The sequence below is a fragment of the Poecilia mexicana genome, unplaced genomic scaffold (genome assembly GCF_051168715.1).
Source record: "Poecilia mexicana isolate PSO_F unplaced genomic scaffold, ASM5116871v1 scaffold_4, whole genome shotgun sequence".
NCBI lineage: Eukaryota > Metazoa > Chordata > Actinopteri > Cyprinodontiformes > Poeciliidae > Poecilia > Poecilia mexicana.
The window spans coordinates 7,076,124-7,094,467 of NW_028263373.1; the positions used below are offsets into that span (position 1 = coordinate 7,076,124).

The 18,344-nt window shown below is 40.7% G+C and overlaps 1 protein-coding gene across 1 annotated transcript; it reads right to left on the reverse strand.

Moving 5' to 3' along the window:
• Positions 1 to 9,001: 9,001 nt before the first annotated feature.
• Positions 9,002 to 13,029, reverse strand: LOC106920670 (uncharacterized). The gene is made up of 3 exons (XM_014991826.2): positions 12,784 to 13,029; positions 11,380 to 11,422; positions 9,002 to 11,237 (listed from the first exon to the last, which is right to left on the reverse strand). The coding sequence occupies exons 1-3, from the start codon at positions 13,027 to 13,029 to the stop codon at positions 10,870 to 10,872; spliced, it is 657 nt and encodes a 218-aa protein (XP_014847312.2). The 3' UTR covers positions 9,002 to 10,869.
• Positions 13,030 to 18,344: the final 5,315 nt, after the last annotated feature.

Here is an 18,344-nt window from a genome sequence, read left to right on the forward strand (position 1 = left end):
TATGATTTGTAACCTTTTCATAATCCCCTTGCATAGAAACCAAGCGGGCTGAAAGTGAGTTATTGAAAGCCTTCCACATCACCAGTGAGTCTGCACAACCTCCCATTCTGCTGCACCCAGGATATTATTACTCCCTTTCGATTTCTGCAAGATGCTTCAGCCCAAATATAATGGTGAGAAAACCGAAACCCTGACTGAAACACAAAGGTACAGTGAAACATGAAGGTGGAACCCCCATCTATGTTCTGTTCTCTGTGCCGTGGCCTTGAACTATGTGGCTGCGTCCTCCACGAGGGAAACTGGAGTGTTGCATCACAGTCGTCGTCCCGCCCACTCACAGAGATAAACCTACCACTGACTCCCCCAGCTACGTCATTTATCAGTCTTGACTTCCAGTCTCGCTGCCAGTCATGCTTGTAGCGCACATTTCCGACAAAAACTGCACATCTTTCTGCTTTTGTTGTTGTTGTTTTTACATTACCTGAAGCACTTCCTTATCTTGTTTGTGATTGTCCTGAGTTTCAGGTTTTGTGGTTTGAGTGCAGTTACACTTGGAGTTGGTTTCAGAAAAAAAAAAACATCACATATTTTATAGGAAGCTACTGGTTACTATTATTGATTGCAGCCTTTTTTTTGTTTGTTTTTGGCCGTTTTGGCAGCCATGAAATAATACAATGAGGAAACCGTTTCACTTAAAAATCTAATTTAGGTTTTTCCAGCTGTCAGTATTTTTTTTTGTTTTAACTCTGTTAAATTTAACAAGTGGTGGTTAGCTACATATATTCTAAAGGTTTCCACTTGACAAATGTTTCTATGTGTTTTCAACCATTTTATCACATTTCAACCACAAACTTTAATATATTTTTTTTTTTTTTTTTTGAGTGATGGACCAACGCCGAGCGGAGCCTAAATGTGAAGTAGAAGCAAAAGTAAATACGGTGTTTGTTCTACAAACAAAAGTGTAAAAAATGGTGGTGTGCTTTCACACTCTGACCCCTTTACTCTGATACCCATAAATAAAGTGCAGTTAGTAAAAATAGGCTGCATTTCAGGAACTAACCTGCAACTAAATTAAACTATGCTTAAAATGTCTTACCTTTTTCACAATATTTTACATGCAGAATTACTAAATATTCTTGAAAACACAAAAGAATAACATTTAATGCAATAGTACATTGCCTACTAGCACATTGCGTGTCCTGGTATGCTATGTCCGGGGTGTGCAATGTGCATTATTCAAGTGTAAAAGCAGAGTGAAGGGACGAGACAAGATGTGGTAAAAAAAAATAAAAATAAATAAATCACAATGTTTTGTCATTTACTTAAAGTGAAATTGTGAACAAACTGGATTGGTTTGTAAAAATCTCTACTTTCTCAGCAGGAATGTCTGTTTTGCAAAAAAGGAGAGGACCAACACTAGTAATCAAATTAGTCCAACCATACAGATGGTTGATCTTTGGTTGAAACACTTTACAGAAAAAAAAAAAAGATCTGCATAGCATTGTGTCATGCGGTGAAAAATTGTGATTAATGTCGCTGCATCTCTGCCTGCTGAGGATGTACAGGCATGCACACCTTCAGATAGGGTCCCTTGATGCTTCACATGTGGTTTTAATTCTGTCTGTCTGTGCAGCACACTGTCTGACACCTTTGCACATAACAGACAACCTTTGTATATAAAGGTTGTCTGTTATACAAAAAAAATACAAAAAAAAAAAAACTTGGTTGGAACAAAGGAATGCGGCACGTACATGTTGATCGCTACGTTTTGGTTAAGAGTTGAATTTTGGTTTAAGAAAGACTCAAACCAGTAATGTGTTTGAATTAAATTTGAAGGACAAAATGGTGAACTCTATATTTATTTTTTAACACAAAAAGTTTTTTTCACCCCTGATTTTTCCAATTAGAGCATATTCTAGTTTATATTTTTTCTGACAAAAAGCAAAGCTGGGGGAGTGGAGTTCAGAAACTTTTTTTATAAAGAAAGAAACACATCTCCTTGTTTCTAGGGTTATTTCTGGATTAAGCTAAAGTCTTTGGTAGATGTGAATTTAGTCACATTTTCATTAAAAGCTACCATCTTATTAGCATGTTTCATAGTGGCACCTATATTATCTGATCCATATAGGGGGTTACAAAGGGTTCTGATACTGCAGCAGTGTGCAAAATCAGAAACACCATCTGTGAAAAACATATCAAGTGAAAGATGAATAAAAACGCTCTTTGTTTGTAAGGAAAGGCATGTTTTTACCTCTCAGGTTTTGTTCTTCCTGTGGTTGCACAAGGCAAGAGCAAAACAGAGCACCGTAAAATGTCAGAGTTCAACGTCTTTTTTTTTTTTATATCTTTTTCTTTCTTTTATATAACAACCGTTGCCAATTTTAGGACATTATCCGTTGAGTGAGATATTGCAGCAAGACGTAGGAAAATTCGACTGGTTTGATCGGAAAGAGAAACTTGTTAATGTTGCAAGTCACATAAATGTCAAATGGCCAAGACTTTACCACTAGGAAACTGCCCTGAGGAAACCTGGCCCGTGAACATACGCTTGTCGTCATATTTATTGTTCTACCAGTCTTTTGCTGATGTAACATGCATGTTGTAACACGCAGACGCTTCTTTTTTCTTTCTTTTTTTTCTTTTTATCCGAAACTTCTTATGCTTTGGCCGCTGTGTGAAATCCATAAACATAGATTTCATATCTTGAATGGGACTTTCCATAGTTGGGAAAAGGATCCATAAAAAGGCAATTAAAAAAAGATTAAAATAGCATTTATTTCCAGTTGGCACCTGGCTGTTGTTTACTTTAACTGTAGTTTAAGAAACATTTATCCAGAACGGGGTCAAGTTGTGCTTTTTTATGGCTGTGCTCACATGTTGACATTTTCTAGCAGAATTTTAGATTTTTTTCACCATTTTTTTCAGAGAACATGACTAACAAGGTGTTTTTCACTTGTGGCTAGTGGTTGGGTGAAGCTATTTATTGTCAGACAACTGTACCACTGAGTTTACTTTTTATCATTATGACTACAGAAACTACCCCAATTACCCTCATTAAAAGTTTACATACCCTGTGATTTTGACTTCACAACATGCACACAAGCTGGCATAAATGGGTCTGAATGGCTACTAAAGGAAACCACCTTCATCTGTGATCTGTTTGCTTGTAATCAGTGTGCGTGCATGTGTGCGTGCATGTGTGCGTGCATGTGTGCGTGTGTGTGTGTGTGTGTGTGTGTGTGTGTGTGTGTGTGTGTGTGTGTGTGTGTGTGTGTGTGTGTGTGTGTGTGAGTTTTTGGGTTCCAGACAGACCCTTGCATCTTTCTCCCCAGTGCAGCATGGATGTTTCTGACTCATGGAAAGTGAAAGAAATGTGAAATGATCTGCTGGGAAAGTCAATTGAACAGTATAATGCAATAAACAGATACACAACAATGTCCAAGGAACTGAGAATCCCAGTCAGCAGCCAACAAACTGTAAAAATGCAAAATTTCTGTTGAAACCAAACCACAAACCAGCAGGTAGACCAGCAAAAGTACAGCCACAACTGCTGGGAAAACGGTTCGAAAACCCACAAATAACTTCAGCTGAAATGCAAACCTTCCTGAAATAATAATAAAAAAATGGCCGTGGCCGTTTCCAGATGCACCTGAAGAAAAATGGACTGTGTGCTCGACCTAGCAGAAGAAAGCCATCACTACGCAAATGCCGCAAAGTTTCCCACTTACGATACACCAAGCAGCGCAAAGACCACAACCACAAACTTTACATTTGGAGACAAATCAACAGGGGCCTACGATGAAAGGTGTAGCATTCCTGCTGTGAAACACAGAGGTGGATTGCTTATGTTTTTGGGGGCCTGCAAAGGCGCATGAAGGCTGGACAGAGTTACTGATGAGAGTTACTCATCTGCCCGAAAGCTGCGAACAGGAAACACAAGGCCAAGTCAATCAGTCATTGGTTGCAGCAGGATACAGTGATGTTTCTGATGTTTCTTAGTCTCCAGACCATTCAGCCAGTCTGAGGAGAACTCAAACGCACACTTCATGCAAGACGACAGCCCAGTAGATTACAGGAACTGGAGGCTTTCTGCTGAGAAGAATCAGCATCAGAGAAAATAAGGAACCTCATCCGTAATGACCGTAAACGACTCCAAGCTGTCACCGATGGCAAAGGAGGCAACACTTGGTATTACAAGCTGGGGTATGTAAACTGCTGATCAGAGTCATTTGGGCAGTTTCTGTTGTCATCACGATTTAAAAAGACAGAAAATGGCTTCACCCACCTTCTAACCATGAGTGAAAACATTTTCGCATCATCATATTTTCTGAAAAATGGCCAAAATATCAAACAAATTACAACAGGGTGTGTAAACTCGTGAGGACAATTGTTCACTTCAGCTGTTGTTTTTTCTTGCTGTTGTTTTTTTCCTGTGTGGATAGTTTGTAACTTGAAATATCAATTAAATGCATTTTTTTTTCATATTAGTATACAAAAAATATATATTTTTGACATCCAAGGAAAAAACAAAAACACATGCATGCACACACTATTACCAAAAGGCGGTTAGAGTTGGCATCTACTCTAACTTGCATGTTTTTGAAATGTCGATTAAAAACTGGAGCACCTTGAGAAAAGCCCATGAATGCATCGGGAGAAAATCCTTACTGGAACAACGATCCTTTGACCACAACATTTTTACGTTGGAGGGCAGATGTTTTGCTTTTGATGCATCAAAGAAATGCTGCAAGAAGTGGTATTTGTTATGTTTTTACATTTGAAATACTGAGTGATTATGTCTGGCTTACTATATTCTGTTTGGTCTCAGTGCTTTGATGATATACTTTGTAGGACATTTCATTGCCTATGGATCTCAGATCAAATGTTTAGCACAGGGAATTATTATTATTATTATTATTATTATTATTATTATTATTATTATTGCAGATCCAACTGTTTCAAAAATCCACTTAAATAAAACTGTTAGGTTAAAATTTTGCAATCAGTGTTGTAATCAAGACCACCTAACCCGAGACCAAGACAAGACCAAGACCGGCGCCGTGTGCTACATGACACAATAAAATGTGAAATACGATCAAAATTGTTTCTCAAATTGATCTCAAAGATCCACATTCTCATAAAAGACACCTAGATATTAAATGCTTAGAGCTGAAATAAATTATTATATTAAGAAATTCTTCTTTCTTCTGCTTTGCTTTCATCTCTGTGTCACACTCTGCAGAGGTCTCAGATTATCTTGTTATCTGTTATCTGGGTGGTTGATCATATGGCCAAAGTCAGAAACCACCACTGTCTGCACCATTAAACATAGCAGTCATGACAATGCACTAATAGTAAGCAACGCTCAACTATGAACACTGACCAAAGAGCAACAACCAAGAAGTAACCAAGCAAAGGAGAGCACCGTGACTGTTGTCACTCTGTCTCCCACTGCATGAAGCCAGGCAGCGCACAGCTGACAAATTATGAAAATAATCAAAGAGCAATGAGCATTCTCTTTGTGTGATCGTACGTTCTTATTTATTTATTCGACGATTAAATAAATATATATATTAAGTAGTATAGAATAATAATAGCTACTGCAGTAAGTGCAGAGCATTACAAAAACAAAGAACGGTTCTCAGTCCTATCATTCACAGTGAAGAGTCGTTCAGAAGAATCGGCTCGTTCTTGAATAATATTCCAGACTTTTGTTACAGCTTCGTCGCACATGTGCAACACTTCAGTCAACGCCCCCACATTAAGCGCAGTAAGTGACACCATTTCTCATTGGAAATGCAACATACTTGTTACTGCATAGCTAGGTTAGCTTACATCACGTCCGCATAGCTTACCTTTCTTTGAGCTTCCTGAAAGTGACGCCAAAAGTTGGACGTAGTCCCCAACGTCTCTGAAAGCAAAGCGCTGCTTAATTCACACGTCGTCATATCTTATGACTTATGCGCATGTCTCAGAGTGCTGCGTGCGAGGCAGCAGCAACAGAAACACGTAATTGGTAAGTTACCTTACTGCTTGGATTGTAATCGGTATGTTTTGCATCCAGTGAAAACAAGAATGTTAGCAAATAAACCAAACAGTATGGTGACAATTTAGTGACACTTCCACAGCTGTGGTCAGAACACCGGTCTTGAAATAAAAGCCTAAGACCGAGACCATCAAAAAGTGGTCTCGAGACCAAGACCGGTCTCCAGTACTACAAAACTACTTGCAACAGTTTAGAAATTGAACCAACACTGGTTTCATTTTATACTTTATTTGCATTTTTCCCAATATCTCCTAAAAGATTGATTGCATAATTTTGCAATTTCAGACGCAACTACAAATACATACTTTCCACCATTTGTCGTGTAATATTTTATCTGTTTGATGAGCATATGTAATGCTACATTTCTGCACGTCTGCTGCAATGCATATCGCCCCTCGTACTTTGAGCTCTCTGTCGACCATTGTTGCACTTTATGGTGTCTGACTCATGACAGCTTCCAGGAAGCAACGTTTTGTCTGTTAAGAGTAAAACATTAAAATCAATGCAATCCTTTTGTTGGATGGACCTGTACCTGAAACTCACTGTTCCACCACATGACTGGGTTTTGGGGTTTCAGTCTGTGCAGTTGGACACCAAGACAAAGTCTAAGACATTAGACAAAACTATAGGATCACTAATGCTAATAGCCTGCTTTGATTAATTTGAAACCACAGGGATTTTTACAACAACAGTCTTGGTTTCACATCCATAGTTAAGTAGTTCTGCAGAACAGCGATGCGAAATGCCAGACATTTAATTAGAAGCGCAGCGGTTTACAGATCCCACAAGTGTGGACGATTGAGTTTTGACGCGCTTTCCGAGGGCAGCAGCCAACGTCAGGTCAGTGTCGACATTTGTTCTTTTTGGTTGCATAAACAATGTACAGGTTTCTCTCCACAGACAGACTGCAGATATATGCACCAGAAATACCAGCTTTGGACATTTAGTGACTGAAACTTTGTCTATTATTGGTTTGTTTTCTATTTTAAATTTTTATTGCTTTAATTTTGATCCTGTGGGAGTTGCCACGGGCCTCAAGGGTAAACTGAGACAAAAATATTTTTTAGAATTACTTGTCAAGTCTGAACCATGAAGAGCTGGAACGAAATCCCTGGAAACCTGCGATGTACAGAAACATTTGGGTCTTTTAAAATCAGCCCCGAAAACATTTCTGTTTACTGCAGCTTACTCTAAAAGGCCAAAGTTGCTTTACCATCATGTCATTTCTTAAGCTTGCCTAAATGTTTCATTGTATTTTTTGTAATTAAGAGTTGCGTTTTATGCATGTCACTTAATTTGGCTCACTTTGATTCATCTCTGCTCCTTTGCAGTGCCCGGTGCTCCACAAGTGAACTTGCCTTGAAGCAAAGCAGGAGTGTAAATCAGGTTCAAACTTGCTGCTTTCACCTACGTATACGTAGGAAAGATTTTGCAACGTTTGCTGCTTTCGTCAGATGCGCCCATCAAAGAAAACAAAACAGAAAACCTCTTGATTTATTTATAGAACGCAGAAGTTATATTTATAAAAAAGCCAGACAGATTGTCTTGTTCAAACAAGAAACTAACTGCTGCTGCGAAGTGAAAAACAACCTCAGGGTTTCTGATCCTTACTGGTTTCTATTTTTTGCAGACGGCATGTTAAGACAATGAACTATTTTTTGCTACTCCTACTTAAACTCTGGAGCAAAATTGCAATCAATGCTAATATAAATTAACATTAAGAAGCAAACATATGTTTTCATTTACTTGTCATTATCTTGGAAAAATGAGTTTTCAGTTTGACTTTTTTTTTTTTTGTTTTTGTTGATCATGATTTCTAAAACCAAAAAAGAAAAAAGAAACAAAAAAGGTCCAAAAAAACAACAACAAAAAAATCCTGTAGGAGAAAGTGAGGCCGTTTGTTGGTGACCTGAAGCTCAGGACCAGCTGGCATGTTGAAAACACACCAGTATACCCACCTCTGCATGAAAAATAAATAAATAAATTACACTGTATAAACAAAACGTCTTATCAAGTTTTGTTTTTTTTTCCCGTCGAGTTTCTACTGCAAATATCTCAGCGTATGGGCACACTTCAAATAAGACAAAACAAATTTACAAGCAAGTTTTCAGAAAGAGATGAGCTTGTTTTAAGTCAGTGATTCTTGAATATTCATTAAAAGTAGCACTAGTAGTTTCTCTGGCAGATCTTTTGACTTATAGCAAAACACTTTTCTCAATTGTGAACAAATCTGCCAATAAACATGGTAGTCTACGTAGAAGTACTGACTTAAAACAAGCTCCTATATCTTGCTGAAAAGCTACTTTTAGGTTAGTTTAGTTTTCCTTCAAGTGCACTGAGATATTTGCACTAGAAACCAGACAGACAATTCCTAGTAATATTTTCTGTTTTTGCAGTGAAATATAACATAAGGCCCTGAATAAAATGCTGAGGCATGACCTCAAACAGGTGGAACTTATGAAAATTTTTTAACAAATTTCCCACACGGATTTTTTCGGCCTTTGTGGCAAAACCAGTAATTAGTTTTATAGGACGTCTTGCACATGTGCACAAAATAAATCATTTAACATTAGTCTTGTACAAACCGACATCCTAATTTTACATAAAATCACATCTGAAACATTATACCACAACAATAGTGAAAACATTTGTAAGGGGATCAACTGCACTTTTGCACGTATTTACAGAGGCGTGTCTCATATTTCTGATTTAATTTCAGGGCTCAGGAAAGATCACAGACGGCAGCCTGAAGCAAAACAGACGGTGTTGCAACACCGGGTCACTGAGTGACGTGATTTCTGGGCTTTTTCCTCAGCTCACTTTCACTTTTGGTTGAAGAGCGTTTGATGTAGCAGGCAGTGATGACGAAACTCTCTGGTCTCACAGCAGACCCACCCACACTCACATGCTGCTCGAGGAGGCGTTACAACAAAAACAAGGAGCAGGCAAAGATAGCAAGAGGGAAACTCGTTTTTATTAACGTTTCAACACACAGGCAAGCTGTGCCAGAGGTCAGAAGAGGTATCAGCGCTGCATTCCCTGGGTAAAGTACACAGATCGTGTCACGTCACACAGTAGTAGTTTCAATAAAAACAAAAGGTCTGCTTTATTACCCCCCCTTTTTTTGCACAACCACAAGTGGATACAACAGTAAACCTCTTTATGTGCTTCACATTTTACAATAAAGATACAATCAATTGATGAGCTGCAACCTCATTCATAATAATAATAATAATAATAATAATAATAAAGAAAACATACAAACATACACCATAATCCAGCACTTAAGAAACAAACGTGTGCACCATGAGTGAAGAACCAATAATAACAACAATAATAATAAAAAAAAAGATTCATTCATCTCCTATCTGGCCTTTTCTCTTTGTTGGCTTGTGTGAGTCAGTCCGGTTGCAACATCAAACGAGTCTGAGGTTAGTTTTCACTCCACAGACACCGGCGCCAGATGAGCCGGGTGAGGCGTGGGTAGGGTTGCCACCCGTCCCTTAAAATACGGAAGCGTCCCGTATTTGGCTGTTAATTGTAGCGATTTGTTCCGTATTCTCTAAAAGTGAATGTGTAACAATACAGAAGTGGTCCCCGAGTACTTTATATAGTAGGCTGCCCCAGTCATTGTGTCACTCATGGTGTTGGTGTTGCGATATTGTGCCCAACTGCTTTCTGGGTAACACAGACCAACCCCCCCCCCCCGGCTTTAAATATATAGGGGCTGGTCCCTTGGTAAACCTAGTCGGAGCACACACACTCCTCCCTCCCCCCGCTTATGAAACTATGACGACGCGCATTAGTGGGCGTCCCTTATTTTGATTTCTGAAAGGTGGCAACCCTCGGCGTGGGCCACCTACAGGCGGCAGACCGGCGCCGCACGACGTCGACGTCGCGGGCGTTTGACGTTTTGGCGACTTTACTGGAGGTAAAACTGCTGAGTCGGACCGGCGCACACGCCAAGTTTACAGAGTCAGAGCGGAGCTTCAGTGCACCGACAGCAAAAATACATTCATTTGGTACAATCCAGCAGTCAAGATCAAGTACAGCCAGGGGAGCGCCTCAGCAGTGCAGAGCTGATGAGCGTCCGTGTGGCTTCCCAGCTGCACAGTCAGATAGCTCTGCTGTTTCATGTTATGCAAAAGTACAGTGAGTCAGTTATCATTTGGCATTCAAGTCACCCTGAAGCAATAACACCAAAACACACAATCCGATTCTAGCTTTTGGAAATGTTTTCTCTTAGCTTACAGAAGAACCAGCAGAGCGATATGTTGGTCACGAAAGCTATGTGACATGAAACTGTCACCGCAGCACCAAGAAACTGTGACATTCATTGCTTTGTTTGAGTATTAAATAATAATAATTATTATGATAGGAATAATAATAAGAAAAAATAATAAACAAATGGCTGATAAATTAAGAATTAGCTTCATAGCTTGTTTTCCCAGCCTTAAATATAAATGAACAAAGAAAAAAAAACATTAAAAATACAGAACAAGGCACTTGTTAAGGAGGTAAAATAGCTTTGGTTTTTGTTTTGTTTTATGTTTTTTTAAATTACAAATTAAGACTAAATCTCTTCAGCTGAGATGCATTGATTTGTCCTTGTTTGGACACGGAGATTTCCTGCTGACAGTCAAACCATGAGGCTCCGCATCTCCGGCAGAGGAAATAAAACCAGACAGTCTCCTAGCAGGAATCGACCCCCCCCCCCCCCCCAGTAGCTCTGTGTGTGAGGTGGGTCCGCTTCTCTTAATCCACCCAGATCCGGTCTTCATCTCATCAGCATTTTTATGTATTTATTTATTCTTTGGATTGAGTCAATACTCACATCTATTTCCAAGCAGGTAGCTCAGGCCCATACTCACGTTCAACAACCGAAATCCCTTTTGTGAGGAAAAGTGGAACCTGGCTACATCTTCTGCCACCAGGTAGACGATACTGTGGAGCCCCCTGCAGACCACATCTTGTGTTGCGTTCATGGAGATGGAGCCAACTGGAAGATTGTGTTTCGCCAGCAGCGTCAGATCCCCCCTGACTGTCGTGTTCTTCAGGTCCATGTTGTTGTAGCAGGCCTGCATGTACCAAACGTAGGGCCCCGTGCAGCCGATGGTGATGTTGCCATTGTTGTTCTGCAAGCTGCTTTCGCTAGACTTATTCAACTCCAGAAGTGTGTTTGGTCTGAACTCTGGAAGATAAAAAAAAAAAAAAATGTTAAAACTGAGAAAAAAAAAGGTTAGAACATATGGGGTCCCCCCCGCAATGTTTGAGTTTTTGAGTCCCCAATTTTTGGAGGGGGGAAATATTGAGAATTAGGGTAAAATTCTCACCTGTGTGCACGTCAAACTGTATGTACGGGATGGCTTTTGGCTGCTAAGAGAAAGGGAGAGAGACAAAATAGAGAGAGTGAGGGACATATCAGAGACACGTGGTAGTTATCTGCTGTTTTCTCCTGATGCTAGCTGTCCCCTCAAAGGCAGCATGACTAACATTAAAAAACGAGAGCTGCAGAAAAGGTCACGCAGCCCAGCTCTGTGTGTGGATCCCTTGATGTTTGTCTCAGGGAAGGAGAGACGGAACATCAAGCTTGTTTGTTTGATACCGTGGTTTAGCTATGCAGTGTGAAAATAGACATGTTGACAGAAACCAGGGAAAATTTCACAGTGGGTGATTAATACCAGTAGTGAGAACAGCACAGTGTAAAAGTAGAACAAATGTTAGTCACTGAACTCCTAAAAGCTGTGCAGAGAGCTGATATGTCACATAGAGCAGCACTCAGCCACACTGCAGGGTAAACATGTTCATTAAGTCATGTCCATGTGTTTCTTCCTCCAACACCGATTTTGACTCGTCCTGATTTGCGGACGCTTTTACAGGTTAACATGCATGTCCTGCCGTATGAGCCGGCTGCAAATCTCTACTGTCAATCTCGTGACTTTTGAGTTAAAGCACAAATCTTTTCAATTTATTGTCAGTTTTTTTTTTTTTTTTTTTTTTTTACAGATAAGTCTTAATCTGTCCCATATTTTCTCAGTAGCTGTGCTTTGCTTCTTCTTCTTTTTTCTTTTTTTTTACTTTTTCTGCAAGTTGCAGTTTTCAGCGTGAAAAGAAAAGAGCACCCAGAAATCTCAGGTTCATGCCACAGGCTAATTTCACAGGAACGAGTGCTGCAGGATGGAGCTTATGTAGAATCTGTCCATCCGATTTTAACAATGACAAGTTTGGAATTTCACACACAGATCCTCTTCCCCTGACTTACAAAAAAAAAAAAACCCTAGCTCATCATTGATGTTCAGAACTGTTTTTTTAAATGCAAAAAATAATAATAATAAAGTAAATATTAAACATGCACATCCAGACTTGAAAACTCTTAAGTTTCCCAAAACGTGTATTTTACATTTTTAAAATGTGGTTTTCCAAATATAAGATGGAAGACTTTTAGCTCACAAAGGAAAACAGGTGGGCATAAATGTCACACATTTAAATTATTCATTTCAAATCAGATTTTTTTTTGTTTGTTTGTTTTTATTTTATTTATATTCAGTTGTCTTGCCCCTGGACCGCTGATTATCTTGCAACAGCCCTGCTAAGATAAATCTATCCGTGCAGGAATCTATCTGAAAGGACTCATCTCGAACAAAATAAACCCACATCGTGACTTTTAAACTTTTCTCACAAGTTTAACTAAAGACGACAGCATTATACATTTCCCCCTCCCGCCGTGCTGAACTCACCAAAGCCGGAGACATCAGGTAAAAGTAAAGGGTGACCAGCAGGCAGGTGACCACCAGCAGGTTCTGCACGGCCACCACGACCGCCAGCCTCCTCACTCTGCTGCTCCGTCGGATCACGCGACCTCCCTCGGTAACCATCGTCCTCTGATCGATCAGCGCTCTGAGCTCCCAGCCGGAGCTGCGGGGCTTTTTTAACTCGAGTGGGCTCGCCGAAAGGTGGGGAGTGACTGGAAAGAAATCGCTCATGATCGGGCAACTTTACTTTGTCTGAGCTTATGTGGGCGGGGGGGGGGGGGGTGCGCGCCGATCGAGCGACGTTCACGCAGATTCTCTCTCTCTCTCACACACACACACACAAACAAAACAAACACACACGCGCGCGCACCCATACAGACACTTCTACGCACGCGCGCGCACCCATACAGACACTTCTACGCACGCGCGCGCACTCTCAGGAAATCGGGAGCGAAACCAGCGCACCGGACGCTGATTGGCTGACGGTGCGCTCACGATGCGCGGGGATCCTTAGTGGCACAACGCTGGCAGTCCAGACTGAAGCGAGTGAAACCTCCCACTTCGCGCAGCTTTTACGCTTCAATCACGGTCATGTTCTCATCGTGCTCGCTCGGGACGGGGGAGCCCGCTGAGGAAGAGAAGACACAAGTTGTTTCTAAGAAACCAGAGGCACTTGACTCTAACCCATTCAGTAGTGAGTTAGAGTGAAGACGGTGGTCGTCGGTTTCAGTTCGTTTGATGAAGACTAAAGTAGGTCAGAGGTCAATCTGATGCTGTGAGCATCTTTGGGAAGGACGTCCCAGTCTGGTTGGCTGGCTGGTCAGAAATATGTAAACTTGTCTCAAGGATGAAGGAGGCCATGTTGGCACATACAGTACATTGCAAAACCACACGTGTCAGCTCTGGCCCACCAGGACATGAACAGAACCTCAAGATAACAGCTGCGTGATTAACTATTGTTTTATCACTCAAATCACATCAGGTTTTAGTTGTAAAGCACCAAACCGGAGCAACGCCAAGAGATGTTACATAGTATTTACTTTTAAGAAGTAGGCAGGAATGCAGAGAAAGCTGCAGTATTCTTAAAAGTTTGTAAATCGATGGTGTCATCAATACGTTTTGCCACAACCAACCGGCCCTGTGTGAGGACATTCATGACCTCAACTCATTAAAATGAGTTTGACGCCGTTACTTTACACTTCTTCCAATTTTGTCACTTCATAACCACAAGCATCAGCTTTTTATAGAAATGTTGTTTCATGAACTGACAAACTTGACTCAACTGTGAAGTGGAAGGAGGTAATAAACATTTTAAAATAAGATGGGACACAGTAATAAATGCTGATTAGGGACTGTGTCCAAATGGATCTTTGCGGTTTTACATATTTGCATGACTTAATGATGAACCTGCAGCCGAGTCACCTTAATTCTACCACACCAAACGTATCATTTGACAGAGGTAAGCTGTAAAACAATGTCTCAAGTTTTGAACATCTCGGGGTATTGCTAAACAAATGTATGCATCCACAGCTCAGGTGGGAGATTCTGGCAACTGTGAGTTGTTCCCCACCCGTCACATTTACAAGCCACACACTAACCACCTGAAAGGAGCTGTGGTCAGATGAGATAAAAAAAAATAAACCTGCATGCGAAAACACTGCACCTCTGTATTACCCTCCTGACCACACAGTGAAGCATGGTAGTGGCAGTGTCATGCCATAAGGAAAAGAAAAGCTGGTCTGAGCTGACAAGATAATGGATGGAGTTAAATATAGAACTGTTCTGAACAAAAACTCATTAAAAACAGTTGAAAATCAGGAAAATGTTTGCACTCTCCATCTGGTCTGGTTAACCTTCAGTCAGTTTTGCTGTAAAGGAGGCAAAAACGTTCGTCTGTATGTCCTCAAGTTACACTGACGTATTCTAGAAGACTTTTGGGGTACGTCTCTATCAGCTGAGATAAAAACGACTGTCATAGTTCCACTTGCTAAAAAAAAAAAAAAACAGGATTTTTTTCCCCCCCTCTGTTCCCCTTAAAAGTTTTTCTGTACTTCGCATTGTCCCGCAGGGAGGTTCAATGAGGACGGAGAACTCTGATGTCAGCTGATTCATCTGTCTCCTCGGCAGTGATTGTCATGCACTCCCCACTCCAATGAAGCTACAGAAAGCGAAAGGACATTCCACGTGTGAATACTCCAAACATGACATGATGCAGCCTCCTCTCTGGACACCGCGTCTCTCCTGCAGTTTTACTTTTTGGTGCAGCGAAGCAGAAGTTGAAGAAGATTCACCCTTCTCCATTTCCAATGTTTCTCTTTCACTTAGTAACAACAAAAACGCTGTCTGCTGACATCTTAAAAGGCGATATGAATCAGTCCGAATGTTTGGAATAGGTCAGCCCGTACAGAAAAGTACATAACAACATCATGCGAAGGGTTGTATACATTCGTCTCAACCCAGAAATGGCCTTTGGTGCTGCCAGGAGGCATAAATATTTTGAGCAGACATTTACTTGTGGGGTTTCCCCTGTCCTTCAGTGCTGTATGTGCTTGTAAACCACCTAAACAGATTTACGAAGCCAAGAGTTCAACCTGAAATGGAGAACTTCTAGAACAGGGGTGTCAAACTCCAGTCCTCAATGGCCGCTGTCCTGCAGTTTCTAGATGTGCCACAGGTACGAAACACTGGAATGAAATGGCTTTTACATCCGTCTTGTGTAGATAAGTTATCCAGAGCCTTGCTAATGACCTAATTATTCCATTCAGGTGTGGTGCAGCAGAGGCGCATCTAGAAGTTGCAGAGCAGTGGCCCTCCAGGACTGGAGTTTGACACCTGAGCTCTAAAACATCCCTTTCCCTTGATGCAGGTTGTGCCACTTGAATTGTTGTTCGGATTTCGAGGCGAAAGATGAGTTTATATTGTACACTTTTCAGTTAAGTCTTTGTTTTCAAAAATAAGTTCTATTTAAAGAAACCCAGCTGATGGTTAAATCTATCACCCAAGAGACTTTGTAGCTTGGTGGCTAACTCGTAGCTTGGTGGCTAACTCGTAGCTTTGATGGCTGACTCGTAGCTTGGTGGCTAACTCGTAGCTTGATGGCTGACTCGTAGCTTGGTGGCTAACTCGTAGCTTGATGGCTGACTCGTAGCTTGGCGGCTAACTCGTAGCTTGATGGCTAACTCGTAGCTTGGTGGCTAACTTGTAGCTTGATGGCTGACTCGTAGCTTGGTGGCTAACTCGTAGCTTGATGGCTAACTCGTAGCTTGATGGCTGACTTGTAGCTTGGTGGCTAACTCGTAGCTTGATGGCTAACTCTTAGCTTGGTGGCTGACTCGTAACTTGGTGGCTAACTCATAGCTTGATGGCTAACTCGTAGGTTGGTGGCTGACTCGTAACTTGGTGGCTAACAGTTCTGTGTCCAATTCTCCCACTATCCAATTTCTTTTGAGGAGCCAAAGCCAAAGAATTGCACAAACCAACCAAGAGGAGGACGTTCTTTTAAACTACCATATGCTAAGTTCAAAATAACTGTGATCAGTTTAGCTTGGTCACACCCAGCAACAAAAAAATGACATCCAAAAACAAAACAAAACAAAAACATTTGACTCATAATTGTATTGGCAGCTGTACAAAGTCCAAACGTTTAGAATTAGTTTTTGATACTAGTATATTCAAAACTTGAGAGAGTTAGTACTCACCTCTAAAACCTTCTCTAATTGAATTTTAAACATGCGGAATGCGGTACAGTGTCCGGTGTTTTTGATTTACTGCCATTAGCGCCAGTCCTCCCCCATTTCCTGCCTGATTAGTGTGAATAAAGGCCACTGAAGCAGAGCAGAGACACTAAATGCTGTTTAAGCAGGCTGTTATGACGCATACAAAATGTCTCTTTGGGGCCGCAGTACACTGCATGGCCTGTTGATGACAATGTTTTCAATAATGAAATATATCCGAGTGTTTATAATGCCAAATGTATCATTTGAAAATGTCTGACACTGGAAAAGTTTGACCTTTAGTAATAGATTTTACACTGCTACATATCCAGACATTTCCAGCACTCATCTTGTGAAGGAGTGACAGAGTTTTGTGCGATTCAGATGCTGATTAGAACCAGTGTGTCCCCCTTCCACAGCCCACCACCATTTAGCCCCATGATTCATTTCTAGCAGTTTCTGGCACAGAGAAAAGCAAACACAGCCTGTAAAAAGCTGCTAACTGCTGAGAATTGACAAAGTGGGTGTTCACAGGACGGGAAATCTGGTTTTGCTTCCTGTGCCATGTGTTTTGTATATTACATGCAGAGTGCATCTTTTTGATTAGGAAATGTGACCCAAAAAAAGCCTAACGTGTCAATTATAACACACACTAAAAAAACTAGGTGAGTCTACATATTTTTGAGCCTTAAATCTGCAAATAAAGGTATTGTTTGTGCTAATCTGATGTTTTTCTACATTAATTTCTTGCATCAGGGCTTTAGTGGGCAAATGTCACTTTAGTTTGTTGCAATTTTAAATTATGAACAATGGGATCCAGGATAAATGGTGTGCAGTAGGCAAAAATATAAAGTGAGTGGAGGGATTAAATTAAATATAGCTTTAAAAAAAATAGTCAGAGTGACCATTGGTGACAAATTTACTGTGCTATCCTTAACCACAGTTCAGTTCATTGCCTACTTGCAAAAAAGTGAAAACACAATACATTTTTTTGAAGTAGATACAAAATACCACATCAACAACGCCTTCCACAAATCTAACCTTTGTTGAAGGAGCTGGCAGAAGAAGTAAGCATGTTGAACTGGTCAGATGAGTCAAAAATGAAACTCTTTGGCCTTCAGGCTAATGCTAATGCTAATGTAGGGATATGTGTATTCAGCACTGATGCTGGTCAGAGTCAATGGGAGGATAAACAAAAGGTGATCCTGGAAGAAAATCTTCTAGAGGTCACAAAATATAACTAAAATGCAACTTCCTGCAGGATGTAGATTTAATTTTCAGTCGTTTATTTCAGTAGAGACACATCAAATGTCACAAAGTACTTTACATTCTAGTCAGACGATCTATGTTGCATATTGTCTGTGAATAGGCAGTCAAAGTCAATTACATTCTTAATCTGGTGTTGATCCTAGCTACAAAACAATACCTTCGAGTTTATATATCAAGTTTTGTTCAAACAGTTAAAACATTTTCTGTCCATAGAAACCCAGGTGATTGCATCGAGCTAAAAGCAAGCATGCATGTGGCAGCGGTGGAAAAGGGAATCCCCCCTTTAACAGGAAGAAACCTCCGGCAGAACCTGGCTCGGTATGAGTAGTCATCTGGCGCGACTGAATGGGGTTTGAGAATACAGAGAGCACGCACACACACAAAAACACAAACAATGATCACGGAGTTCTTCCTGCATTAAAGAAACAGCAGAGTTAGTGGCAGCAGTGGCTCCTCTTCATTCATTCTTCCATTGCTTTGTCTAGGAAACACACGGAGTTAAACCCAGAGAGACGAGGCCAAGCGTTTCATCTCTAGAGGGAAAATATGAAGTTATCGGGGCGA